The following is a 27,746-nucleotide window of genomic DNA, read 5'->3' as shown; positions in this document are numbered from 1 at the left end:
AAATGGGGTTGGTCGACGTCGCGACGTCGAAAAGTAAATTCAGATGGCGCTAATGTTTTACTTGAAACATAAACATGTTGGACAGTAATGATCGAAACTACGATAATGATAAAAGTTAAAACTGTAAACTGTGGCACCACTATTAGCACTCCACTCTAGATAAAGAAATAATTGTTCCGACAAGTAGTTTATTTATTCATAACATTTATTTATACAAATATTGCATGTTAGAAACAGAATTAGGTCTTAAACTAACCTTATATTATAAATATACTTAATATATATTTTTTAACATATTGTCACGACCAGGGGGCCTACTCCGGTTCTTGAATCCGAAGTTTTGTTTAATTTTCGGCCGTAGGTTTATTGATTTACTAATGAAATTACCTAAAACCTATTTATTTATCTTCATTTCATTCGTTCATTTTTGTTCACAAAGCTTCGCAATAAATGGAATTGTAGTACGTTGAATTAGAATAGACCCCCTGGTCTGAATAATTCAAAGTGGTAGAAGTCAAACTAGCATATCTAACAATTAACATGGGTTCCTGGCCTTTCCGTTTAGGATACGGACTATTATTTTGTAAAATATTCAAGGAAAAACAACATAACCATAAACTAAAATTTTATCGAAAAAAATAATACAGTTGTGATCCACATGAGAACCTTGTAAATCAAGATAATTAATTTGTTTATTTTTCTCTAGCTTTCACGAAATTCTCGTCATCGGGAATGGCGATATTAATTATTGTTATTTAATTGTTATTTCATTCATTTATTTGAACATCCTCTAAAATTACATATTATACTTTTAAAATTAAAATTATATTTAAAAATACGTACCGTTTCCAGGAGAACCGTCGTCTGTATTTATTATTTTATTATTACTTATATTAAGTTTGAGTATTTAACTGAAAATACGCGCCCATCTGTAGCAACGACAAACAACGCTTCGGGTAATGTATTTCCGCCTTTACGTACGTCTACATTGTATTGTATCTATGAGCCAGCCACACAAATCATAGACAATAGAAATTTGCTCCATGCGTTCATAGCTAGCTGGGTTCCGTTCGCCATCTTGCATTTCGTCAAACGTCACCCTTTCCTTTGGTGAGCAAGGTGTGTTCACGTGAGGTTGTGTGTTCCCTTCTATAGTAGGTCACACAATCCTCAGAATTTCGTGAAATATTCTTGTAAAATAAAAAAAAAAAAACAAAAAAATTCATAAAATCCAAAAAAATAGTAAAATAACAAAAATTTAACGGGAATCACTTGATTTTAAGTTAGTGTACGTAAGCGTGCAACGTGGTCTGAGGAATGCGATAGTCATTATAAAGAGAAAGTGAAGTTGGTCTTTGCCTACATTAAGTTAATGTCGACGTAAACCGCTGCAGTGAAATTTTCAAAATGAATCCTGGTCCACCTAATTACCCGATGGCATCTTTGTATGTCGGGGATTTACACTCCGATATTACTGAGGCCATGTTGTTCGAGAAATTTTCAACCGCTGGTCCGGTTCTTTCAATACGCGTTTGTCGCGACATGATAACTCGTAGATCCCTTGGCTATGCGTATGTGAACTTTCAGCAGCCTGCAGATGGTGAGTACTTTCTGAATTATTTTTCTCTAATACCTTCATTTATTTCAGATACCTACATAGTTTGCCTTCGAATCGGTTATTGATTGACACATGTACATTATTATAATTATTATATTTTGCAATCAATTGCCAAAATCGTCTTTTCCCGCAACTTACCTTATTCAGTGATATTCATATTTCCTATTCATAATGACCGCATTGTAATATTAACAAAAAAATCGTATTAAATCAGTTCATTTTTCGAAATCTGAGTATCCATTCCTAATTCACATCATGGGTGGTTTCTTTATCTTGTCTTATACCTGACAAGCCTAATCAATAAATTTAGGCTTCGTCCTTATCTATTTATTTAAGTATTGAAAGTATGGAACTCTTTACTATCTGTCGTATCATGTCGTAGTATTTTGCAATTTTTTTCTGTATATTTCATTTTTAACTTCAAATAATAATATTGTTCCAAGTTTCTTGTTGATCACACCAAAGTTCTCATTTCATTTTCCCTTTAAATCATGTTATAGTATAGTATTTAATGTACTGGTAATCCACATTTCAATCTTCCCTTCCCCTTCAGGTATTTGTTTTATTGAAAGGTAAAATATAAATATTAACTTACTAAAGTCTATTAAAGTACAATACAAGTGCACACTGTATTTATTGGTTTGGTCATTATTTGGTTTAAGAATTAATAACCATACAGTCAAGCATTTTTGAAGACCATAGATTTTGGATCAATTACTAATTTCAACTAAGAAAGTTTCTACCTACTAGCCATGGGGCAAAGCTGAAATGTGAACACATTATGTGTTTATTGAAAAAGAGGAAAGCAATCATAAATATGTTGTTTGTAATAGTGGTTAGTGTTTTTATTAGTTAGCCTATTTACATATACCTGGCATAATCCCAACCCCATATCATTACTCAGATATCAAAAATCCTCAACATTGCTTGCACTGGGAATTAAAAAATCGAGACCCCATGTTCCACAGCCACAATTGCAACTAATCAAGCAATGGGGTAATCTCATGTTAATATATTTTAGAAAATAAAATAAGCACAAGATTAAATGTGCCTGATAAATTATTGAAAATTGAAAGTGTTGTCTTAGTACCCATAGCTAATTTATACTTGTACATGGGATTTATCACTGAAAAAATATTGTTCAATGTACATTGAACAATCAACAAAAAATGTACATTGAACAATATTTTTTCACATGATTTCAGCTGGTTTTTAACTAAAATCAAATGCAGGTAGTAAACTAGTTTCTATATTTGTTACAGCTGAAAGAGCTTTGGACACTATGAACTTCGATATGATCAAAGGAAGGCCCATTAGAATCATGTGGTCCCAACGAGACCCATCTCTTCGCAAATCAGGCGTTGGGAATGTTTTTATTAAAAACCTTGACAAAACCATTGACAACAAGGCCATGTATGACACCTTTTCTGCCTTTGGTAATATTTTAAGCTGTAAAGTTGCTCAAGATGAAACTGGAGCCTCTAAAGGATATGGCTTCGTTCATTTTGAAACCGAAGAAGCAGCCAACAAATCCATTGAAAAAGTGAATGGAATGCTTTTGAACGGTAAGAAAGTTTACGTTGGTAGATTTATCCCACGTAAAGAACGTGAAAAGGAACTCGGCGAAAAAGCTAAATTATTCACCAATGTGTATGTCAAAAACTTTGGAGAAGATTTTAGTGATGAAATGCTTAAAGATATGTTTGAAAAGTACGGCCGTATTACGAGCCATAAAGTTATGTATAAGGACGATGGATCGTCAAGAGGTTTTGGATTTGTGGCCTTTGAAGATCCAGATGCTGCAGAAAGGGCTTGCATGGAGTTAAACGGTAAAGAACTTGTGGAGGGTAAACCTCTATATGTTGGTCGTGCTCAAAAGAAAGCCGAGCGTCAAAAAGAGCTTAAGAGGAAGTTCGAGCAGTTGAAGTCTGAACGACTGACGCGTTATCAAGGTGTCAATTTGTATGTCAAAAATTTGGATGATACTATTGATGATGAACGTCTCCGTAAAGAATTCACTCCTTTCGGAACAATTACTTCGGCTAAGGTGAGTGAATTACTTAATTCTAGTATCATAATATTTAAATTTTTAAATAGATTTTTTGTAGATAGTTTGTAGATTGACAAATTTGTTTATGGTATCCTAAATGGTACACAATATTAGTTATTTTTATTTAATAATTGGACTCATTTCTTTTTAAGTCTTGGCCATCATTTATAATAATAATATTTAAAAAGTGGAGAATGGGTTCAAAATAAGTTTAATGTATTTGTTGTAAAATTTTGTTTAAATAGTATCAAAATGAAGAAGTTTGTAGAAGACCTTTGCCACCTGGCAAACGGACACACAGAAGTACATAAAGAACTCATTGATAGCTAAAAATAGATTGGTCATGTCTGAATAAATAAATAAACTCACCTGATAATTATTGTTTCAGGTGATGTTAGAGGATGGTCGAAGCAAAGGTTTTGGGTTTGTATGCTTTTCATCTCCAGAAGAAGCTACCAAAGCTGTTACAGAAATGAATGGTCGTATTGTTGGTACCAAACCTCTGTATGTAGCTTTGGCTCAACGTAAAGAGGATCGTAAGGCCCACCTGACTTCGCAATATATGCAAAGGATGGCTAGTATGCGTATGCAACAAATGGGTCAAATCTTCCAGCCGGGTGGTGCTGGTGGTTATTTCGTCCCTACCATTCCACCCGCTCAAAGGTTCTATGGACCAGCGCAAATGACCCAGATTAGGCCATCGCCACGTTGGACTGCACAACCGCCAGTTCGTCCCAGTACCCAGACAGCTGCTTCGGGTTATCCTAACATGCAGGCACCTTTCCGTCCGACACCTCGAGCTCCTACTCAAGCTGCTCTGCGATCGTCTTTGGGAGCAAGAGCTATAACAGGTCAGCAAGGCGTAGCTACCGCAGCTTCCATTCGGGCACCTCTGGTAACACAGAGTGGCAGGCCTGCCGGCTACAAGTACACCGCCAACATGCGTAATCCACCAGCTCCACAACCAGCAGTGCACATCCAAGGCCAAGAACCGTTAACGTCAACCATGTTGGCAGCCGCTCCCCTTCAAGAACAAAAACAAATGCTTGGAGAGCGTTTGTTCCCCTTGATTCAGAGAATGCATCCTGATCTAGCTGGAAAAATTACAGGAATGCTTCTCGAAATTGACAATTCTGAACTTCTTCATATGTTGGAACATGGAGAATCACTCAAAGCTAAAGTAGATGAAGCTGTTGCTGTGTTACAAGCTCACCAAGCTAAACAGCAAGCTACTAAAAAGGAGTAAAACTACATAACAACAGTGGCCAAATTAATTAACGAGAACGCATATAAACATTCTTGTTAATTACTATAATGCTTTGAACATCTTACATTGTTAATCCCGCTCATAAAAAAATACATAAATAAAAATTGAAAAAAAAGATACAAAATGTGGATTGCACTCTTTCCAAATAATTATAAAATAAAGTTATTATACTTATTGACATTTGAGTGCAAATCTGCAAACAAAAATAAGAAACTGTCAACATTTCTATATTTGAGAGAGTATTCTGAACTCGTAGACTTTTTACATTAAAACTGAGAAGTTTGTTTTAAGTTTTTATTCTTTAGCTTTTTATTTCTTTTGTATCTCAAGAAGGAGAGTTAATTGGCTTATGTTCTTTCAATTTCATTCTTATCTTATTCATTTAATCAGATTTACATTGATACCATGGATTGTAAACTTGGTCTCTTTATGTAACTGGTTCAATTTCTTTATGATTTGTTACAATATATATTCTGTGAAAGCACATTAAAATGGTGTTTTATTTTAACCTTTTGCCCGAGGTCACGTGGCTTTTGTAACAAGACCGTGGACGCTCCAGGTATAATCTGTCTATTCATGAAAATGTTTGTTATGTTTATTAGAACATGCTGGACAAAATATGTGGTATTTAGATATTTTGCTCGAACAGCGCCTATGACGGGTAGAAATAGGGTTGCCAACCGTACTATATTATGATGTATGATACTATATTTCGGGATTTATCCAGTTAAAAAAATGTATAGTACGCAAAAATGTTATACTTCCTAACGCCCTTTCTTTTATCAACATATTATAAAGATCAGTGTAACTGATAAAATCCGAATACTATTCTAATTAATGCATTATACTAGCCACTTCTCACACAATGTCCACAAATAACTCTATAGAAATAATATCACAGTCTTAGGCTGCGGTTGCAGTGAGGCGGATTGGAGCAGAGCGGAGAAGAGCTGTGCCGTGAATCGTGGCCGTGGCTTCTCCGCTCTGCTCCACTCCGCCTCAATCGAACTGCACCCTTAGATGTGTATAACATTACCTATATAAACTTTATTACCCTTTTCCTCACCGTTTTAAATCCCCCATTCCCCAATAACTAACTATTCTGTATTCGTATTTATGTGCGTCTTTACAATAATGCATCGCTATGTGCCCCCGACTCACATGTGCGTTCATGCCATTTAAAGACGTCTGTTTTATAACAACTACACACCTCTTGCTATATTGTGGGAGCCTAGTGTACTTTTTGTTAGGTTTCATTAGTCCCAGTGCCTGTGACGCGTATGTGCGTCTTTACAATGTAACTCTGTGTGCCCCTGACTCACATGCGCGTTCATGTCATTTAAAGACGTCTGTTTTATAACAACTACACACCTCTTGCTATATTGTGGGAGCCTAGTGTACTTTTTGTTAGGTTTCATTAGTCCCAGTGCCTGCGACGCGTATGTGCGTCTTTACAATAATGCAACGCTGAGTGCCCCCGACTCACATGTGCGTTCATGCAATTTAAACGACGTCTATTTCATACGAACTAAAGACACCTCTTGCTATATTATGCGACCCGAGTACTTTTTGTCAAATTCCTTCTCCCAGTGCCCGCGACGCGTATGTCAACTCACACCAAAAGAGTGGCGTAGGGTAACGAAGCGCGGAGTCACGCGAAGGGCAACGAAGTGCGGACTCTTGTGACTTCTCGAGCAGTCGCGGGAATCCGCGCGCCTATCTATATCACTTCTGTATTCGTGATATTGCAAGAAATGAATTCGAATGCTCACGCGCAATAGCCGCGTGAGGGGCAGGATATTGCAAGTGGCCGCTCGAAACTGCTCTCGAGCATTCTCGGGACTTCCCGCGACTTCCACGCAGTCGCACGGTTCCGTTTGTGGAATTTGCCGGAATTCCCGCGGCGCCGCGGCCATACGCACTACTCGTTCGAGTTTCTCATGCGATAATAAATGTTCTAGTAATGAAAATAAAGTTAAAATTCATAGTACACTGAAACTGCGCTTCGCTTCGCTGCCCTTCGCCGCTCTCTCGGTGTGAATTGACCCTAACTCTCAAGGTGTCCATGGGCGATAGCTATGGCATCAGATGATCCGTATGGTCGTTAACTGGCTTATACCTACCACTAAAAAATATTACGCATTAGAACAACGTAAAAATACAGTTTCTTTGGTTTTAAAACCACAAAATTTTTGCATTTCTTTAAGTTAAAATCGAAAGCGAAAAAATAATTTGATTGAGTTTAATCATGTAATCAGTGTCTGACCGATGACCAATTCTTGGCCGATACCGAAGATGAGTGCAATCACCACAACCTTCCTGAAACCCTTAATACATTTCCTATGTCGAACGCAGCATCTACCCCGACATTGTGACACGTTATGATGGTCAGGCAGGCACCCAACCTTTGTTACGACTTACAACCAATTAGAATGTGTATTATACCCTTAATATATTATAATAGCTACGGCATTCGAAAACATTTTTCCTCAAAAAAACAGAATAATTCTGGCGGCAGTGACGGCCAACCAGCATAAGCAATAATTATGACGAACCAATCGTTCTACACACGTTGCAATTTAGGCGGTCGGGGCCGACCAAATTGGGACGTGTGTTAAGGGCTTAAACAGTGATCCTACCGAGTGTTGCCAACATTAGTTTGTCGAAAAAGTCATCTAAAAATATAGTACGCTTCAAAAAATTGAGCAGCTTGGAAGGGGAGAAAAAAAATCGTTTTGCAGTATTTTTGCATTTTGTTTTGCAATTCGTACATTGTTTCTATACTTTTATACTCAAGAGTTTGTTTGTTTGAACACTAATCTCTGGAACTAATGTCTGATTTGAAAAATATTTTTTTGTGTTGGATAATGCATTTATTGAGGAAGGTTATTGACTATAAAACATCACGCTATGACCAATAGGAGCCGAGCACATATAAAATAAAAAAAGGGCTTCAGGAAAGTTGTGGCGATTGCCATAATCTTCGATATCGGCCAAGAATTAGTCATCGGTCAGACACTGATTACATGATTACTGAGAAATGAAGTGATGGTGTCGGTAACTATAATTCACTAAACAACTTTTTTGTGATGGGATAAACTACCTAGGTGCATAGATATTTCAATAATATCGATGATAAACAAGTTTATGATGTATTTTATTGGGTGACTGATTTATTAACGCACAGCCGAAACCGCTCGGTATAGGAGTCTGAGATTTTGAACAAAGGTTCCTTTAGTAACATAAGTGAGCACTAAGAAGGGATTTTTGAAATGTCAACCCCCAAGGGGGGAATCGGGATAAACTGAGCCGGGGCTGCGGGAAAGTTCAAACGAGATACCGTGGCCCCGGAACGCAAAGGGCAACTGAAGGAACGAGGTGGGTTTTAGTCAGTAAAAGTCTGACACTCCCTTCCGTTCCACCCAGAGCGGGAGAGGTCATTTGATGATTTCCCATCCTTAAAAAAAGACTTTGTATGACAACTTTCAGTCGTCTCTTTAACATACATAATAACATACATACATCACGCCTTTAAATCCCTATTTTGTGTTAACACTACCCATACAAACAGCTAAAAGGAAACAAGTGAAGAGACGAAATTTGTCCGCATCCATTTTCACCTAAATTCTTAACGTTAATGAGATTTACTTTTTATTATCAGGTCAAACTAATAGCCTCACATGTACGTATAACTTCGTAAGAATTTTCTTTCAACTCCTAACCGTACCTAGTTAGGTAATAGTTTAACTCAGTAAGAACATTCGTACCGTGTGTAGGTAAAGTATACTCTACCGAACAAAAAAAGAATTACGTAAATCGGTCCATAAATCTCGACGTAATCGGTATGCATAAATACTGATAACTACTGAATCGATTTCAAACATTCACCATTAGAAAGCTACATCATCCCTGAGTAACACAGGCTATATTTAATTCCAGTTGTAACAAGATTTCAGCCTGTGAAAGAAAAAGCCCTGTCGAGATCATTAAAAAACGCTATATATAACCGAATTACACGTGGGCGAAGCCGCGGGCGGAAAGCTAGTCTAGATATACAACTTTGATATTTGATGGGACAGTCAACGTGTTAATAAAGTCAATTTTGAGCGTGCTAGGAAACCAAATCCGTCTACCTCAGTCGCGCTCTAAAATCGCTACTGAGAGTTCGTAGCAAGTCCACCGCATCGCCCGTCATACGCTCACGTCGTCTAGAATGAATTTATGAACGGGCCGTTACAGTACTTTATTCAATACCATTTCGATTCATCAAGGAGTTACGTAAATCCACCGGAAGTCTAATGTACACCAATACTTACTGAATAATGTGCAAATAACAAATACATTTTATATCTTCTCTCCCTCACGGTTAAAAGGTTAATGTAGAAACTACATGCAATTGTCATTAACCGTTTCCGTGCGGATGATGCCGCACAGGCACCATGTAAATCTATTGCGTATGGCGTATGGTGCCCGAGAGGATACAAAACTAAATCATACAAAACTCGGCTTAAACGACATTCGTCAAAAGAGCCCCCTAAATAAAAGTGTCTTTATTTGTCACCCTTATCATGCCCACAGTGTTCGTTTTAAGTAATTTCGCAAATTAGCTGACATCAGGGGTTGTAAACCAAGTTGCCGACAAATTTTATTATTGATTATAATTCTAACAGCCCACTTTCTGGAATGTTTCTCAAAAATCAAATGCTTTTGTCATAAGGTTCATTGTTGCCTAAAAACGTACAAAGAGTGCGCTGTTCGCCGGCCCTTCGCCTACGAAGTACCGTATTTCCTTGCGTATACGGTTGATTATTGTTTAAAACTACGCCGTTCATAATTGTTTGCGCCGGCGCACAGTATAATATTTTGATAAACTAGACGGACAAAAGTCAATTTAGGACATGTCTTAAATGATCCTTCTAACGCCAAAGAATCAAGACAAGCTGCTTTGCTCTGGTATTGGTACAAAATAATTTTGTCCCGCTAGTTTTTCATACTAACTGTGCTTTTTTACTGTGCTGTGTTTTTCATACTCAAGTGGTACGTGTATAAATTCTTTACAACACTTGAATAAATAAATCCATGAAATAATGCAAAAAGGTTTACGACCCCTAATATAAATTAGTCACTTACCTTCCATTTCCATAAAAACACACAGATCGTCACTTTTAAACGCACTGAACGAATTTACTGACTGCCTACGTTAGATACACAATGTCAAATGATTATTTTAGCAAGTAGAAACACGAAAACAAGCTAAAAGTGACAATTCATGGCGGATGATTCCCCAGGGGAATCATCAAACTTTCTGGCGCTTGGTGCCTCAGAGGCATCACAGAATTTTTGTTTGACGCCAGGCACTAAAGATTGCTAAAAAGACTTCCGCACGGAATCGGTTAAGCGAATTTTACATTTTGACAAGATGACGTTATGAGTTTGTCGTCTCGAGAAATGTACATTTTGAGAACTTTTTTTTATTATTCAATTCAATTCTACAATTAAGTTTATATAAATTAATAATCGCCAAACTGCTTCGGCAGTTTGCAGGCGTTTCGCTCATTAACATAATTACACATGTAGAATATCTAATTACACTAAATAAATATAAAATTAATTTAAGTTAAGTGGTTGGTTGTCATTTTGCCAATATGACAAAACACCAGACCAAACAATGTACAGGTATAAAATAAAATACTTTTTATGTACTTATGGATTTATTATAGCAATCACTTTTTAGGTTTTGTTTCTTTCACTGCAGTAGGCGCCTTAGTGACGTCGTCAGGGTTTTCTGCAGCATCCTTCAAACGCTTGGCACGAATACCAACTAGTTTAGCAATTGACCGGGCCTGTAAAACAAGGAGTATTAGCTTACATACATTACTCAAAAGTTAAAGGCCTGTTTCACAATGACAGATAAATTTGAAAAAACGACGTAATTTGTATGTCGTATCATTTAATTGGGAACCTATATGAAGGTAGTGAAACAGGCATTCAATTATACAAAACATACCCCTCTTAAGTATTGGTAAGCCTTGAAGTCCTTCTCTTCTTCAGTGATAGCACGAGCAATAGATTTAGGAGCTGGCTGCTGTACAGGCATCAATGGTCCTCGGAGCTGAGTGGCCAATTTGCGTTCTTCTTCATTGGCTTCGCCCTTCAATACCTAGAAGAATTTTTTATTTATAAATAATCTGGTTTATTAATTCCCATTAATTCTGTATCAGTTAGTGCAGACATGAAATACGCAACAATAAAATTCTAGAATTTTGGAAAACTTTTTTTTTTGTGTTGCTATTAAACATTGAGCTACATCAAAATAGGAGCCGAGGAGCAGGTAAAAAAAATGGACCAACAAATCTCCCAACAGAATCCAATAGATTGGCATTATCCAGAATTTGCAAGATTTTCTGAGGTCTAAACTATTTATAGAATGCAGTCCTCATATTTTACATACTCAAATCCATATATCTCCCGCTCTGAAGTAAATGTGGGTCACAATATTGTCCTTTGATTTGAGAATGTTAAAAAGCAGTCTAGTATTAAAAATAAGAAAAATACATTTTAAATCATGTTACATTTTTGTACAATAATTTCAAGCAAAAATTGTAAATACTTATTGTACTTTTAAAAATGAAAAATATTAACTGAAATTATGAACAGTAAACTTTACCTTCTTGCCCTTAGGGAACAGGATCAGTCGTGCACGGTACTCCTTTAACCTCTGAACATTAACTTGCAGAGACTCAACAGATTTGTTACGCCTGCGTGGGTCCACTGCAATACCAATGGTTCTAGCAAAAGCAGGGTTAAGGCCAGCTGCCTGTAAAAAAAAAATATTATTATGACTAGTGATGTAATATTTGCATTCCCATTCATACCAATTTTTAAAGCGAATATTGTGAATATAAACAACGTGAAAATAAAAAGTTTTTCATTATAAAAATTCTACTTCCAATTTGGTAGTGATTAATCAACTTTGCACTACAAATTACCTAAATATCACATGCAAATTTTAGAAAAAAAATATACTAAAACTAATATATTTTAGTATATTTTTCTTACACTTTTATCAGTTTTCCAAACTAGAATCAACATGATTTACTTTACTATCCTTGGAAGTTGGAACAGTTCGGAAAAGGTAGACAACTAATATAAAAATAAAAAAACAATAAGAGCTTAATTTTCACTGACTCCTCCTAATGAGGCTGCATTGGATGGATTGATCAAAAACCTAATACAAAAAGCTGTTCTCCTGAAAATGGCACTCATTGTGAGGAGGTTTTTGTCTTTGAACCCCTAACCACCAATAGCTTGGACCAAGTTCTCGTTACTGGTCAACTCCTACTTTACAATTTTATAGTTATTTTGTAATTTAGAAGTAGTGTTTAAAAATGAAATTTAGAGGATTTTAAATAATAATATATAAATGATTATTCACAGACAATTTCTCTTACACAACATGAGTTATACAGTTTTAAGCCTGTACAAACTAATCATAATTAGAAAATATTGCTTTACTGATATATTTCATAAACTAAGCATAAGGATTGTACATTAATGCAGCTGGTATTCAGTATCATGTGTCCACTGCTGTAAGACAAAGGTTTATTAAAGATTACACACTAATGATTCCTGATACTTTAGATTTAAACTACAATACAGGACCTACATAAGTTTATATTGTGAAATGCATCAGTAATGTGAGTACTAAGAGTTGATATAAATAATAAATAATATGATTTAAAGATCAACACATTTTGTTATTAATTAGGTTGAAGTAGTATAATATTCCTAATAGGCAAAGTCTAGATTAACAAAACAAGGTTGATCAAGGCAGTATCCAGTAGGACTTCAACCCCCATTTCAATGCTTAGCAAGTTCTGAGATTCCTTAACGTAAACAAGAAGTTATGGTAATTTTTCTGTGATAAAACCTTAACATAGTTGGATAATAAACTCACTCTGATTTCACGAAGAGTGAATCCACGACCCGCTCGCACTTTGGTGTGATAGCGAATAGTGGGGCAACGGACAACTGGTCTCAATGGTCCAGCAGCAGGACGAGGAGCAACGGCTTTGGCCTTCTTGATCCTGTTCTGTTTTCTGCGATGACGTCTGGCTGGCTGGTTAAACCAAGTCTTCACAAAACGTTGCCAATCCTTATGGAAATGGCCATTAGGGATCATATTATTTCCCTTCCCCATGTTTGGTTATCCACAACTTCAACTAAAACACAAAATTCAAAAATAGAAAAGAGTACTGATGGCACTAGGTACAGTTATACAAAATCGATTATAAAAAATTATATTGATGGTAAGATTCATATAAAATAAATAGATTTAGAAAAAGACTGACCGGTGTCAGGCAGAAGATGTGTAAAAAGAATTGTTATAGAAAGAGACGTCAGGAGTGACACTTGACATATTGACAGTATACATCAGTGTTGCCATTGCAATATAAAAGGTGGTTTGGTGGACACACTAGCATGTCGTGCTGTGTAGCGTGCCTACCAAATACTTGCAGTAATGGGAGCCACAGATCACAATACAGGCTGTCCCTGAAGTCAACATCCAAGTGGCAGTAGGTGATCGGTAAGGTACCAACTGTTAGGATCGTAGTAGTATTTGTCGGCAATATTATCGCTAGAGGAACTGATGTTGTGCATCTTTAGCGATAATATTGCTGACGAATGCTGCTAGCAAAATCATGAGTAGACGGACAATATTGTTTAGCAACAGATCCTCGCTGATTTTCAACATGATGATCACAAATCGTGTGCCAAGTGTTGTCTAGTGCATACGAGGTTGTAAAGTATGCTTTGAGTAAACTAGAAGAAATTTTCGTAGGGCCAATTTGTGGTTTACTATTAATTTATAGAATCCTAATTAAATGCACCAACTTTGGTGAAATTTGCCACTAGTTACAATTTTTTATCATGCGGTGTATTTGGTTCGTCTAAAAATTACACCCTTTTTAAAACTAAACCAGTTGGAAAAAATGAATCATTCCATATTACTAAAGCATAATTCAGCATAACGTAAGCGAAAATACAAATAAAAAATAAAATAAAAATATATTTTTTTGTTCTACCATACCCACAAAGAATAAGGTAGGATACAACAACGGGTAACCTGAATCTATAGCTAGCCCATACAGCTTTAAATAAAGGAATCGAATGAATTTGTTTTTAATTCTTTGAAACATATCCTTATTTTCCCTTCACTCGGGTTCCAAATAGCTGCAATGTATACGAGATGACTCTTCACAAGAGCCTCGTACAACACAAACGCCAGATTCCTGAACGCCTTTTCGCAAATATGCACCACGTGTCTACGAAGCTGGAAATCGTGTGTAAATCACTAGTTAAGTGAAATGAATCCCTAAAGTTCTTTTTTTCCATGATACGCTGCAGTGGCTCGCTGTTCATGATGTATCGAAAGATTTTTGTTTGAAATATTTGAGTATATATACCTAAATCGTTTTTGTTGATTTTTATAAATTTTATCAAGTTTATTATGAAAGGACCCTATCCTCTGGACATTATCTAGTCTAGACTAATAAATAAAATTGTAGTGTCTGTTTGTAATATTGATGTAACCGTACATAATAATATGCACGTACTATGTCCGATACATATCCAAAATAACATTTAGAAATTAGCTGGACTGGCAATTTTGACTGAACTTTTATTGGCGAGTAGCTTAAATATCTATGTACTAGATAGTAACTTAGGCTAGTTTTATTTTAAAAATAAAGTCACAAAGTCCATCCTGCAAGCGAGAGAAGCTGCGGGCATCAGCTCGATAGTAACTATATAAAAATTTAAAACATAAAAAATATAAATTAAGTTTGGCTTAACAAATTATTTTCTATTGTGCATGCTCTGTGAACCTTTAAATTATTGTTAAGCCGACACAACAAATGTATATTGAAGACCGATGTATAAAATGTAATGTGTAAACGCTATTAATTATTAAATTAATAAATAATATATATAATAGCGTTTTAATATTGCTGCGGCCATCGAAAATATATTTCTTCAAATACACGGCAATTTTCTCTGCCAAATACGGCACTCCAAAATATCTCGCTGGCAACACTGTTTTCGGCTTTACCAAATTACCATTATTACAGAATCACGGCGGAAATATCTTAGTTGTCATAAAATTTCTAGGTAGCAAAAATAATAATTTAGTTGATTCACTCGTGTTCAGTAGTAATGGAAGACACCAAAGCAACTCAATCTAGTGATTACCACAAAGAAAACGATGAGAAACACCAGAAAAAGAAGAGCAAAAACAAGAAAAAGCGAAGCGGTGGGGATGGCGACCACGGCGTTCCAACCTTGCCCGACGGTTTAGTCAATGTGCCTAATTCTAGTGATGTTCATCAGAACATATCCTTGAAAGATTTGAAAATGGCTATGGAGGTGTTAAATCTGCAACAAAAACCAGCTAAAACAACTGAAGAAGCTCTACACAAGTCTTATCAATTTTGGTCAACTCAACCTGTTCCGAAGATGGATGAAAAAATAATTTCTAACGAACCTATAGAACCTCCTAAATCTGTTGAAGACATAAGATCTGAACCTTATACTTTGCCAGATGGGTTCCAATGGGATACTTTGAATTTGAATGAACCTTTAGTACTAAAAGAGCTGTATACACTTTTGAATGAAAACTATGTCGAGGATGATGACTGCATGTTTAGATTTGACTATCAAACTGATTTTCTGAAGTGGGCCCTCCAGCCGCCTGGCTGGAGAATGGAGTGGCATTGTGGTGTTCGCGTAGTTAAGTCTGGCAGACTAGTGGGCTTTATTTCCGCCATTCCTGCTCAGTTGAGAATTTATGACCATGTACAAACAGTTGTTGAGATAAACTTTTTATGTGTGCATAAAAAGCTCCGTGCCAAGAGAGTCGCTCCTGTTCTTATTAGGGAAATAACACGCAGAGTAAATCTGACTGGTATTTTTCAAGGTGTTTACACTGCAGGTATTGTTTTACCTAAACCAATAGCTACTTGCCGTTATTGGCATAGGTCGCTTAATCCAAAGAAACTAATCGACATTAAGTTCAGTCATTTGTCTAGAAACATGACAATGCAGAGAACACTAAAATTATTCAAACTACCAGATTTGCCCAAAACTGCTGGATTTCGTAAAATGGAAATCCAAGATTGTGAGAAGGTGGTTAAACTATTAAATGATTATTTGGGAAAATTTGATTTAGCTCCAATATTTTCAGAAGAGGATTTCAAGCATTGGTTTTTGCCCCAGTCAGGCATAATTGACAGCTTTGTTGTAGAAGCTTCTGATGGCAGTATAACAGATTTTGTTAGTTACTATACTCTGCCTTCTACAGTTGTGTATCATCCAGTACACAAAACTTTAAAAGCTGCATATTCATTTTATAATGTATCTACAAAGACGCCATGGACAGATCTAATGCTAGATGGATTGATTACTGCAAAGAATTCAGGTTTTGATGTTTTCAATGCACTGGATCTGATGGAAAACAAGGAATTTTTGGAGCCTTTGAAGTTTGGCATTGGAGATGGGAATTTGCAATACTACTTGTACAACTGGAGGTGTCCAAGTATGGCACCTAACAAAATTGGATTAGTTCTGCAGTAACATTACATTAATTTGAATAATTTGTATTCAGTGATAACAATGACTGGTTTCTTTGGTTTTTATCACATTGTGTAAAAATGTTCTTATTAGTTGGATAAATGTAGCTTTAGTTTATAATAAAGTGGTTGCCTATTAATAACTGTTTTTAACAATGAATATAGTATTTACACATTTCAAAATTGTAAACAGAGTTTGACAACTAAATATAGTCTTTTCCAAGTACATCCTATTATGTCTTTTCTTGTATAGTTGAGTCTTGCCTTTGGTACTTATAGTAGTGTCTCAGGGAAGAAACTGATTGAATGATTCTTTTATACCCACTGGAAGAAAATAGTAATGCTATTTTTAAGGTTCTGTCATCATCATATCAGCCACAAAACATCTACTGCTGAACATAGGTCACCCCCGATAACTTCCAGATAGGCCAGACCTTAATCAGGGCATCTGTCCACCTTGTCCGACGGACGTCCTACACTGCACTTCCTGGCACTCCACTCAAGAACCTTTCTGCTCCAGCAGCCATTGGTTCTCCGAGCTCCGAGCTTCCTAATCTGACATCTATGATAAGTCATTTGACGACAATAAGTCGCCGACACTTCCTACAGCTTCCTTATAAGGCCCATAGGCGTAGCCAGGTTTTAGTATCGGGAGGGGTTCAAGAATGTCGATTATTTGGTAGGGCGTAACACGGGCGTTCGACATGACTTTCGTCTTGTCCATGTTCATTCGGAGGCCCACCTGTTGAGAAACTCTACCGAGGTCATCGAGCATTGTGCTTAGATCTACCAGCGATCCTGCATAACCACAATATCGTCGCAAACCGAAGGTGAGTGATGTACTCCCCGGATTACAGGCGTTCAGGTCATCCACCCGCGGGTACCCGCTTTCAGAAGCTTAGCTGCTTGAGGGCCATTCTAATCTGGTATAGGCTGATATCCGGGATATCCTTGGTATAGTGTCGGGTAAGCTTAGCTCTTGGATCAGCAGCTGAGCTAACAGGTTTATTGACAGATGAGTATCTGCCCATAGAACCTCCTGATCTACCCCAAAACCTCGGTTTCGTCAACGCTATACTACCATCCTCCGCCTTCAGCTTTGTACTGTCTGTTTCTCGCTAACAATTTGGAGCCTTGGTTCAGCTCTATCGCTTTTTTAACATTTAGTGTTAAAGTTGCGGATATCATGTCGCAGGGACTTTTATATCTGTCTATTAAGCTGCCGATGTGCTTTAGCATCGGTGTCAGTCTGGTGCACTATAGTATGTCGTCCTGGCATGAGTTTGAGGGTGCAATCCATAAACTAATGCAATATCGGTAAATTTTTGCGTAGGCCCGAGGCAGCTGAGGTAAGGTTCTGTATCCAAAGGATAAAAAGGACCATTACAACTAGGACTATGAACCATGACATGCATGAAAGTCAAATATAATAAGTATAGGGGAAAACAAACAGTTGAAAGAAATAGAAGTAGATAGTAGGTACCTGGTCTACCTATTTTTGTGGCCGCTATACCTACCTACCTTTTTTTCACGTTGCTTCACACTAGGATTTTTTTCCAGTATTGTCGGTACAACTAGGAACAGCCAGCGTCAGATATACAGGGTTAGATCATTAGGAACGGCATGGACATTTTTGGCCTTTTCTGAAAGTAGCCGGCCAACGAAAAATATTGCACATATCGTAATTAGCTATTTGAAGCAATAAATAATATAGCACTGCAGTTGTAGGATCCAAGATGTAGAAGCTACACAAGATTGAAGATTCATAATTTTCATACAATCATTGTTTTTTAAAGGTACTAGGAAACGCAAAATAGTCTATACTAATATAAAGCTGAAGAGTTTGTTTGTTTGAACGCGCTAATGTCAGAAACTACTGGTGATCGATATTGTTGGAATTAACCATCTGAGGCAATTGGGTAGCTTCCCCAGTGAAGGTATTAAAAAAATCATACTTTCTTGCATACATTTGATAATCTATACTTAATTTTCGTATTTTCTAGATATTAATCTAGGTGAGTATAGGGGACTGACAGTCCCTTTCGTCCTCCCCAGGCGAGAGGGCTCCGTGAGGATTTCCCAACTTGGGGTAAAAAAAAGGTGAGTATAGGGGAACTAGATAATTATGTGGAAGTCTGCTATTCAACTCAAAAATCGGATGACGTCATAACGCACTATTTCATAGAAAATATCGATTTTAACGTTTAGTAAAAAGTAGATATTGTTTTTGACTTATAGGAAACTATACAGGTACGGTAAAATGGGGTGACATGTGAAATGTTCTAACTTCTATTCACGCCATTCCTGTGTCTAAAGGAATGGCGTGAATACTTCGATCAAGCGTGAATAGAAGTTAGAACATTTTCCCAACATTTAATTCACCCCTCTTCTATATATATTTACCCCGTTTATTTTTATTTGTGGAATATCTTCAAATAACTCTTCTCGTCCTGAGGGAAGTAGAAAGGAGTGCCAGATCGTTAGTGACTCATAACCACCTTCCAACTCCTGCTCTGTGCAGACGTTTCGGTCGGTACCTATAGATAGATATTCATATGAATATCTACCCTCATCATCGAATAAGTAATCATTTACCGTCACTATTTTATCTTCCGGAATTTATACAGGTAAACAAGTACATATGTCAAACAAAACAAAACAAGCCATGCTTCGGCACGGCGAATGGGCCGGTTAAAAAAGTGTATAATGTTTTTCCCTAATAGCTTTTTCCTCATACTGTACTTTAGAGCCTGCACGGCGGCGGTTATCTTATGTAACCGTTAGTCGATCATCAACCAATGCTTACTGTTTATGTAGGTACTGAATATTTTTTTATTTTCTTACTGGCATAGTAAACACCTAGCTATGCGTATTGTACATTTATCGAGGCTATAAAACATCGGAGTAGCTAGTTTAAAATAAAGTGTCTTTTTCAGAGGCGTGGTCGACGCGGTCTACAAGCTGAAGCCGCATTGACATGGTAACAGTGTTTACCATTAGTCCAGTCAAATTAAATTACAAGATTGTCAATTAAATTAGGTAAGAATCTCGGAATGCGAGATACCCAGCTGTAAGTTTGTATATACTTGTATATTGACACCCTAAAACTTGTCTCAAAACTTACATACCATTACCAATCGTAGGTTCATTGGAACGCATTTAAACTACATATTCATAAATTAAAATCATGGGCCTCTCAAACAGGAAATAAATAAATAAAACATGGTCATGCCAGATATTTAATTAATTAGTCAAGACACTACTGTTACAAGAGTTGAGATTTAGGGTTGGTTCATATCTGACGTAAAATACGTCTAGCATGATACGCGGCTAGACGTTAGTGCGATTGATGATCATCAATCGCACTAACGTATCATCGGTTGAGTGTGAACAGTCAACTGTTTTTCTATACATTTAACTGTTCTGGCGTTACGTGACTAACTATACGCGTCGCATATTCCGTCAGATATGAACCAACCCTTAAGTAAGTATTAATCCTTATAAAATAATAACTTTTAGGCAGACGCATTAATTTCCGTATTGCTTTTCTCGCTAACAGCATCCGCAGCATCAACAGGATTTTCTCCATTTTCTCCTGGTTTAGTTTTCTTATCACTCTTCCTGAATTTATCATACCTGAAAATAAAAAAAAACCTACTTTAATAACTGTTGAGCAGTTGGCATTAAGACGAGTGTCATTTGAGTTGTTGGAAGCAAGATTAGATTTGGTTTCAGGTATAAGAAGACAATGTATTGTTGTTTGGTATGTTATATTAGTAGATTTATAGTAAAGAAAATAATAATAAATTTTGAGTAGTTTCCGAGAATAAATGATTCAGACTTTTCAATACCCTAAAATATTAATAAAAAATAATACATGATCATTTTCATGGATTACTATACTTTTTAAATAAATATGTTAATATATTTATTTGACATTATTATTTTGCTGTTATTTCATAGAAAATTTATTAATGTTGTTAATTTTTATTTTTGACAGGTATTTAAATAGTCATCATCTTTATAATTACTGTCGATTAGCAATATAATATATAATAATATTATCATAAAAGTACAAGTGACTTGTTTTACATACCTCCCGAGATCCTCGTCGTCGTCACTGCCTTCGTTACCTTGAGGATCAACTTCTCGAAGTAGTTCTCCAATGTCTTTATCAACATCTGCCCATAATTTATCCTCACTCCCTGTAAAAATGTTAAGAGTCAAATGTTAAACAAATATATTTGAAGTCTTTCTATATATACTTGACTCTCACGATAGTAATCAAAGTTGTGCCTTCGATACGTGCTGATTAGCCTAAGAACGACCTTTCGTTTTCAAGACAGTGTTGACAGCAATTATTTAACGACAATTGTTTAAAAGCAAATTTTCAAACAATGGCAATTTGGTAACGAGGTGGTTATTTCGCTTTTCCGCCACTTTAGAGATATTTGTACTAACCAGATGCGGCCGAATTATCGGCACCATTATCAAGTTTCTTTTTAGGATCTTCGGTCTCTTCCACCTTTACCGGTGCAGTTTTATCTCCAGTCTCAGCAGGGGAGGTTTCCTTTTCTTCTTCTAAAAATAAAATATTGTTAAGCATTTCACTGATTGACTGCTATTTTGATTATGCACACATGAGAATAAGCCGAATCATAGATGGCATCAACGGTAACATATATTACCGCAACATTGTTTTACCTTTTTGTTGATGTAACTGGCGATGAATTCTTTCAGCGTGTTTGCGAAGAGTGCGAGTGTCACGGTGTTGGACGTAGCGCCCCAGATGTATACGTAAACGGCAATGACGACGTAGAGCTTCTGCTTCTTCAGTGCCGCCAGCTTCGACGTGGGGCAAGTAAACACGGCATAATTCACACCACCAAACCTAAAAAGTTAAAGTGACTTAAGCATCGCGAAAGTAAAGTCATTATGTAATAAGTTCCAGATTTTAATTCAAGTGTGTAATTTTTTAATTCAAGGTAAGAAAATAAGGTACCTAGTTAGAATTTGAGTGTACACTATACATAATATTTCATACCTCCATTTTTTTAATATGCTCACTGCCAATGTTAATTTCAACTTTGGGTTTTTTAGGAGAACTTTCATCTTTCTTTTCGCCCCCTGAGTCATCATCTTCAACTTCTGTAAGAAATGTGTAAATAAAGGACATTATATTTTATTATATTCGGCTATAAATCTTGTGTCTGTGATAAAGGTAATCGCAAAACCTTCTGAGAGCAAATGTTTGTAAACGTGCGACCATAGGCTAAGACAATAATCGCATTCGTGAATATCTACAGCACTTACCATCTACATCACCCACTGAGTCAAGAGTCATAAAGTTGTCTAAATCGACATCCATGCCCTCGTCACCGCTAGCTTCAGCCTTGGGGCTCACCCTTCTCGCAGATTGGCTTGCTTTCCTCTACAATAGAGATATTTTTATATTAATAGCTGTATTTGAAAAATAACATAGAAATAAATCATTTTGCAACTAAACATTATTATTATAGCTAACCTTAAGGTGTTCAAGAGAACAAATATGGTGTTCGTAAATCATAGGCGAACGGAAGGTGAGGCGACAAATCTGGCAAAACGGCATCAGGAAGCGCTTCATGGCGCGGTGCGTGTCGGTGAGGTTGTGCGCGTGGCGCGTGGTGCGGTGGTTGAGGCGGCACACCGGGCAGAACGTCGTCCGCGCCGCCAGCTGCGCGCCCGCCGCAGCCTCCAGCTCTCGCTGCGCGCCGCGCTGGGCCACGCGCATGCGCAGCAACTGCGCCTTGTGCCGCCGCGCCACACCGCTCATGGCCGCGCGGTGCTTGCTCGACACCAGGTGCTTCGCGTATGCCTGGTGAATAGGTATGAAGTAGTTAATTTTTTTCTGCAGGGATTGCTTTGCTGGTACGCCAAAATAAACTATTTTTAAGGGCTGATTTTTCAATTAACGGCTGATAATTCTTATCTATAGCATAAAATTGTACTTTTAGTTTTGCCAAAAAAAATATCGAAAGTCTCCCTATATCCGGGTCCGAAAAATCACAAAAATGTAAATATTACAGTTTGGCACTCAAAACAAGAATTTTGTATTTTTGGAATATGTAATGTTAATAGATTATGAAATAATCAATTTCTTATTTCAAGTTTAACGCCATATTAGATTGAGATATTTATATAGTATACTCTTCATACGTAATTGTATTTTTTTTATTTTGTTTTTATCGGCGGTTAATACGCATGTCAGTAAAAGTATTATGGTTCTTCGCTTACATTCGGAACAACAAAATTTTCGTCAGGAGAGCCATGCTTCAGCACGAAGGGGCCGGCTTGACCGGAATGATACCGCGGCTTCACAGAAAACCGACGCGAAACAACTAGACGTGTGTGATTGAAGTTATTACCGGAGGCCCAATTCCCCCTTCCCAATCCCCGACTCCCCAACAACCTTTAATTTCCAAACCCCTAAAAGGTTGGCAACGCGATTGCTTACCATCAGGTGACTCGTCTCCTAGTTAACCGGCTTGTTCCATAAAAAAAAAAAAACACGAACAAAATATTTACTTGTCTTTAGAAATATCAGCCCTTTCAAAGATATCAGAGTTTTCATCAATAAAAAAACAATTAAGAGAAACATTAATAGGCCCTCTAAACAGTACCATCTCAATAATTTACCAAAAGTGAAACTTACCGCAAAAGTTGCACATTTCTCTTTACAATGTACGCACGATAAATGTACGTAAGGACGCGGACGCGGGGGAGCTGTGTCCGACGCAGCATCTGGTTCTTTGTCCGTGTCTTCGCCACCCTCTACTTGCTCTCCATCAGACACTTCGGGTTCAGCCTGTTACACATAGAATTTGTTTTTAGACTCCAGGAATTTAAATAAATTTAATTGCATGATTTCCGTTTCCGTAGATTTCCGAGTTAAAACGTCTACGCGTACGTCTTTTCTCTGGTCCTAAGTTATCTCTGTGCTAAATTTCTTCAGAGACAGACAGACAACTACATTGCAATTTATAATATTAATTTTTTTAATAGTAGTATGAATAGTATTGATTATTACTAAATATGTAAGCAATTTTATTACCTTTGGGGATTTAGTTTTGGTCTCCTTTTTTTCTTCAGCAACTTCCTCTTTCTCCTCTGCATCCCAATCTTCCTCAGTTGAAGAGGCATCCTCTTTGGACTTGACGGAACTGCTTGAAGATTAATCATGATATGTATTAGTATATGCATATTACAATATATGCAATAAATCAAGTAATATTCAATTCCTAATAACATATTCTACTTTCTATAATGAAATAATTATGCTGTACCATCTCAGGGGCTCTTATTTCTTTTCTTAGAGCATCTCTTGTTATGGCCGGGTATACAGGGTCACAGTCAGTGAGTCTACATTCTGATATCAATTGTGGCGTTTCATTCAGCCTCACTCTAATTCCCGTTGTTCTATTTTTTTATTTTTTCAAAATATGATTAACTAAATGTAAGCAATTGGTACTCAATATATCGAATTACCTTCGGCCCTTGACAGATCGGAACGCACGGGTGTAACCGAGCGTTCTTTCGGTGTATCGCCTAGAGGTAAAAGTACCGCGAGAACGCGGTGCGCCTCTGAAGGTCGCCCGTGAGCGCATAGTGCGTCCGCGGAAGGACCGGCGCACGGCGCGTGGCCGCGTCGTGGGCCGTGCCTCTCGCGGCGGGCCCATTCCGCTCGGCTTGCGGTAGCTTTCTCGGTTTGGCGAGCGTCTGCGATCTTCGCCACCAAACGATCTCCTTTCGCTGCTGTAACTTTCTTGTCGAGCGCCATAAGATCCACCGTAATGGCCACCTCCATCATGGCTACGTCTATCGCTCGAAGAGCCCTGTACACAACTCTCTTTGGTTCTTTCGACACGCTTTACATATGAAATAGAATAAATTGTTTAATGAGGATGGAAATGGTATTATTCTTCTTTTGCAGCCCTCATCGAAGTGTTAACACACAAATTTTTAGGCACCAACAAACTCCTTTTAACCATATTTATAGCCAAAGTCCAATGCAATGGAATCTTTTTTCTCTAGATCCACCATTTCACTTTTACAATTTACCATGGTAGACAAATAAGACGCTGTCTTTATAAATGCAGTCTCCTGGCATTGAATGACACTCAGGTACTTACATGAGTAGAAAATAGATGTCACATCACACATATTCACACTGACATTGTAAAAGAAGAATAGGGTGGTCCATATCTAAATTAGATGAAGTCTGGAAGGTTAATAACTCTAACTATTCATTAGTCCTCATGATATAGTATAATCATATTCATACTTGTTGCTGCTTTGAATAGTTCAAAATTATCTGTTTCCATGTCAAATTCTTGAAGTAATAATTTCACACCTGTATTCATTTCTATATTATTTGTTAATCATTTGTATAACAAATATCAGCCTCATCAAATCCAAGAAGGAAATATTTTTTTCACAGTTCCTTTACATTCAAGTTACCCATAGATAGTTTTACATACAGTTCAATAAATGTGCCAAATTTTTCCATTCGAAAATGCATCACTGAATAATATCTTTGATTTTCCTCAAAATTTGATTTTCCTTAAGGAATATGTACATATCACATAATTGAACTATATTTTTTTCAAAATTCTGTGATATATGTATTTTAGTAAGTTTACAGCTTAGCGTGCACAGCTTTATGATGGCCATTACTTTAAATCTGCAGATTTTAGTTGCATTTGTCGAATTTTATGTGTAGAATGGAAAATAAACATTATAATAAAAAGTAAATTAACTTGCTATCATGATTTACTGACCTCCATCCTCATCCTCTTTCTGTCAGGGGAGCCGGAACGACCACCATAATCGCGGTTGGAATAACTTGCAGAACTTTCCTAAAAGTAGAAGAGCTATTTATACAAGTGAGCTGTTGTATTTATACAAGTGAGCCAGTAACTGTTTTAAATGAAGAGTAAATAAGTTTATATCCCATTATACTTAGACCCAATTAGACTTTCTTTTGAGACGTTTTTCTGAGTTCTTTTGATAATCTTCTGGATGTTTAACTGCATAATGATTCAAACTCATCAACAGACATGCTTTTATTACAAATGGGGAACTTGTAATAATTAGAATAATGAGGTTTTTTATTAACTAAATTAATAATGTTAACATTCTATTTTCATACTTACTGATCTATATGGTTTCTTATAAGAGTCTTCCATTCTGTCACGGCTAGAATTGTATCTACTTGCACTACTGCTAGTGTATCGGGACTCATTGTTATATGAAGAGTAGCCTCCACCACGTCCCCCACGGCTCTCATATGATCCTCTATTGCTACTTCCTCGATACGACCCCCTATATCCACTGCCTCTTCCACCACTGTAACTTCCTCTTCCTCCATAGCCTCTACCTCGAGACGACATCTGAATAATTTCGTTTGATTAGGTACTTTTCATAACATAATATTTTATGTGGGTTTTAAAATTAAAAAATAAACAAATCTGATGGTTATGAGGTGACTTTTAACAAGATTTTGCAATTAAAGAACTTTTAGAAATTGCCCTTTTTTCTTTACACTAATTTTAATTTGTTTTTAAGAATTTTAGAAATAATTTAACATTTCTAGGTAGTTATATATAAACCAAGGATTTTTTTAATAGTTTGTATGCTTAGTACTTATAATACTTATAATATTATATATTTCTTAAATAAATCCAGTTTTCTATTTACAAAATTTGATAATATTTATTATTACTTGGTATTTTAAAGCAAATGATATGTCTGCTACTATTGTACTGTTCATAAATGTTAACTAATGTATTGGCAACTGATGAAAACTAAAACAATTTAATTATTGACTTTTTTGGGGTCTGATCGAAATTTTTTGACCAAAACCAATTTGTTGAATATCTGAGAAAGTAACCTCTTTCTGGATTTCAGGGCTCATTTTGATGAATATTAGTTGTATTATCACCTCCCGAAACCATATACCTAATATAGAAGTTTAGATTAATAAGAAAATAAATAATATCTTTAATTAAAAGACGTGTATTAATTATATTACAGCTAATTCATAGCTTTAATAACCTAAGACAACTAACACCAATTATAATTTTGCTATCAATGCCCCTGTTTACAGTTGCCGACAGTTCCTTAAAATGCTATGTTGACTGGTAGATGGTTACACAAATGGCGTCCATACGCCCGTAATACGTTGAAGTACACTGAAGTTACAGTTCGACGGCACTCAGTAACTCTACCAATTATTAGAATGGTGACTGTAGATAAATCCGGATTATAAAGACCACACCATTAATAAGTTATCAGGCCACTAAAATATGTTGAATTATAAATCCGGCGCCATTTTCGTTTCCCCATGTAGCAGTGCCAATAGCAGGCACATGCCGCTATCAATGCCATATAATTATGTGAATAGAAGTGTTGTTTCATGACAAATTTGACTAAAATTTTGAAGCAAATCTAATCTCACCTCAATCTAAAGCAATTGCTGCCTGCAACACCTTGAACCTATATAATCACAAAGCAATTCTTAACTTTTGGCAATCGGCAAGTCAATGGTATTCCATTATATGAAAGTGGAATTAGTGTAAAATGACGACTTGACGACAGTGTTGCCAGCGGAATATTGTGCTGCCGTAATACATGTCCTGACTTGGTCAGGCCTGACCACCTAAATTATAGCGTGTGCACAGCGGTTGGTTTGACAAATTATTATTAATACCGGAATCAGGCTGGTCAGGTCCCCGACGCTGACATTAGTACGTTTATCTAGTTCTTCGTTCCAGTGATGCCAATCTTAGCAAAGAGCTAAACCGTAGATGTGTCAGAAAAAAACTGTTGAAAGTATCAAATTAAAAAATAGTAATTTTCTATCGCTCTGTTTTTTTACTAGGTACCAACAATATTTTTTGCAACCACCTTCACCATAATTACGTTTGTTATTAAATTGACTTCGGATGTTATTTATTTATTCCGTTTTGTAGTAGGTAAATTACGTTACGTACCGTACGACCAACTGCCGGAGATTTTGCTATCGCAAATTCGCAATATATTTGTTACGTAGACAGTATATTATTAAAAATGGCCTAATTACCACAGAATCATTATGTCTGACCATACGCTACAATTTAGGTGGTCGGGCCCGACCAAATCAGATAT

At 36.7% G+C, this 27,746-nt stretch overlaps 4 protein-coding genes across 7 annotated transcripts; 2 read left to right on the top strand and 2 right to left on the bottom strand.

Annotated features, from left to right (window-relative positions):
- The first annotated feature begins 1,026 nt into the window (after window positions 1-1,026).
- Window positions 1,027-5,427, top strand: LOC118279494 (polyadenylate-binding protein 1-A). The gene is made up of 3 exons (XM_035599131.2): window positions 1,027-1,600; window positions 2,881-3,665; window positions 4,057-5,427. The coding sequence occupies exons 1-3, from the start codon at window positions 1,408-1,410 to the stop codon at window positions 4,912-4,914; spliced, it is 1,836 nt and encodes a 611-aa protein (XP_035455024.1). The 5' UTR covers window positions 1,027-1,407; the 3' UTR covers window positions 4,915-5,427.
- Window positions 5,428-10,627: 5,200 nt separating this feature from the next.
- Window positions 10,628-13,447, bottom strand: LOC118279579 (60S ribosomal protein L13-like). The gene is made up of 5 exons (XM_035599220.2): window positions 13,287-13,447; window positions 12,893-13,157; window positions 11,603-11,752; window positions 10,943-11,095; window positions 10,628-10,778 (listed from the first exon to the last, which is right to left on the bottom strand). Exons 2-5 carry the CDS (start codon window positions 13,133-13,135, stop codon window positions 10,659-10,661), a joined length of 666 nt encoding a protein of 221 aa, XP_035455113.1. The 5' UTR covers window positions 13,136-13,157; window positions 13,287-13,447; the 3' UTR covers window positions 10,628-10,658.
- Window positions 13,448-15,031: 1,584 nt separating this feature from the next.
- On the top strand, window positions 15,032-16,795 carry LOC118279516 (glycylpeptide N-tetradecanoyltransferase 2). The gene has a single exon (XM_035599154.2). The coding sequence runs from the start codon at window positions 15,151-15,153 to the stop codon at window positions 16,564-16,566; it is 1,416 nt and encodes a 471-aa protein (XP_035455047.1). The 5' UTR covers window positions 15,032-15,150; the 3' UTR covers window positions 16,567-16,795.
- Window positions 16,796-19,787: 2,992 nt separating this feature from the next.
- On the bottom strand, window positions 19,788-27,222 carry LOC118273405 (zinc finger protein on ecdysone puffs). 4 transcript variants are annotated; one of them, XM_035590362.2, is made up of 13 exons: window positions 27,058-27,222; window positions 25,754-25,990; window positions 25,379-25,456; window positions 24,087-24,466; window positions 23,653-23,764; window positions 23,254-23,406; window positions 22,087-22,416; window positions 21,876-21,993; window positions 21,607-21,710; window positions 21,267-21,453; window positions 21,024-21,143; window positions 20,659-20,767; window positions 19,788-20,198 (listed from the first exon to the last, which is right to left on the bottom strand). In XM_035590362.2, exons 2-13 carry the CDS (start codon window positions 25,988-25,990, stop codon window positions 20,078-20,080), a joined length of 2,049 nt encoding a protein of 682 aa, XP_035446255.1. In that variant the 5' UTR covers window positions 27,058-27,222; the 3' UTR covers window positions 19,788-20,077. The 4 variants fall into 4 exon arrangements, with proteins under 4 accessions (XP_035446255.1, XP_035446271.1, XP_035446278.1 ...); XM_035590378.2 differs by having other exon boundaries at window positions 24,087-24,433; XM_035590385.2 differs by having other exon boundaries at window positions 23,653-23,761; window positions 24,087-24,433.
- Window positions 27,223-27,746: the final 524 nt, after the last annotated feature.

The sequence above is a fragment of the Spodoptera frugiperda genome, chromosome 15 (assembly GCF_023101765.2).
Source record: "Spodoptera frugiperda isolate SF20-4 chromosome 15, AGI-APGP_CSIRO_Sfru_2.0, whole genome shotgun sequence".
Taxonomy (NCBI): Eukaryota; Metazoa; Arthropoda; class Insecta; order Lepidoptera; family Noctuidae; genus Spodoptera; species Spodoptera frugiperda.
This window is presented reverse-complemented; position numbering and strand designations above follow the sequence as displayed.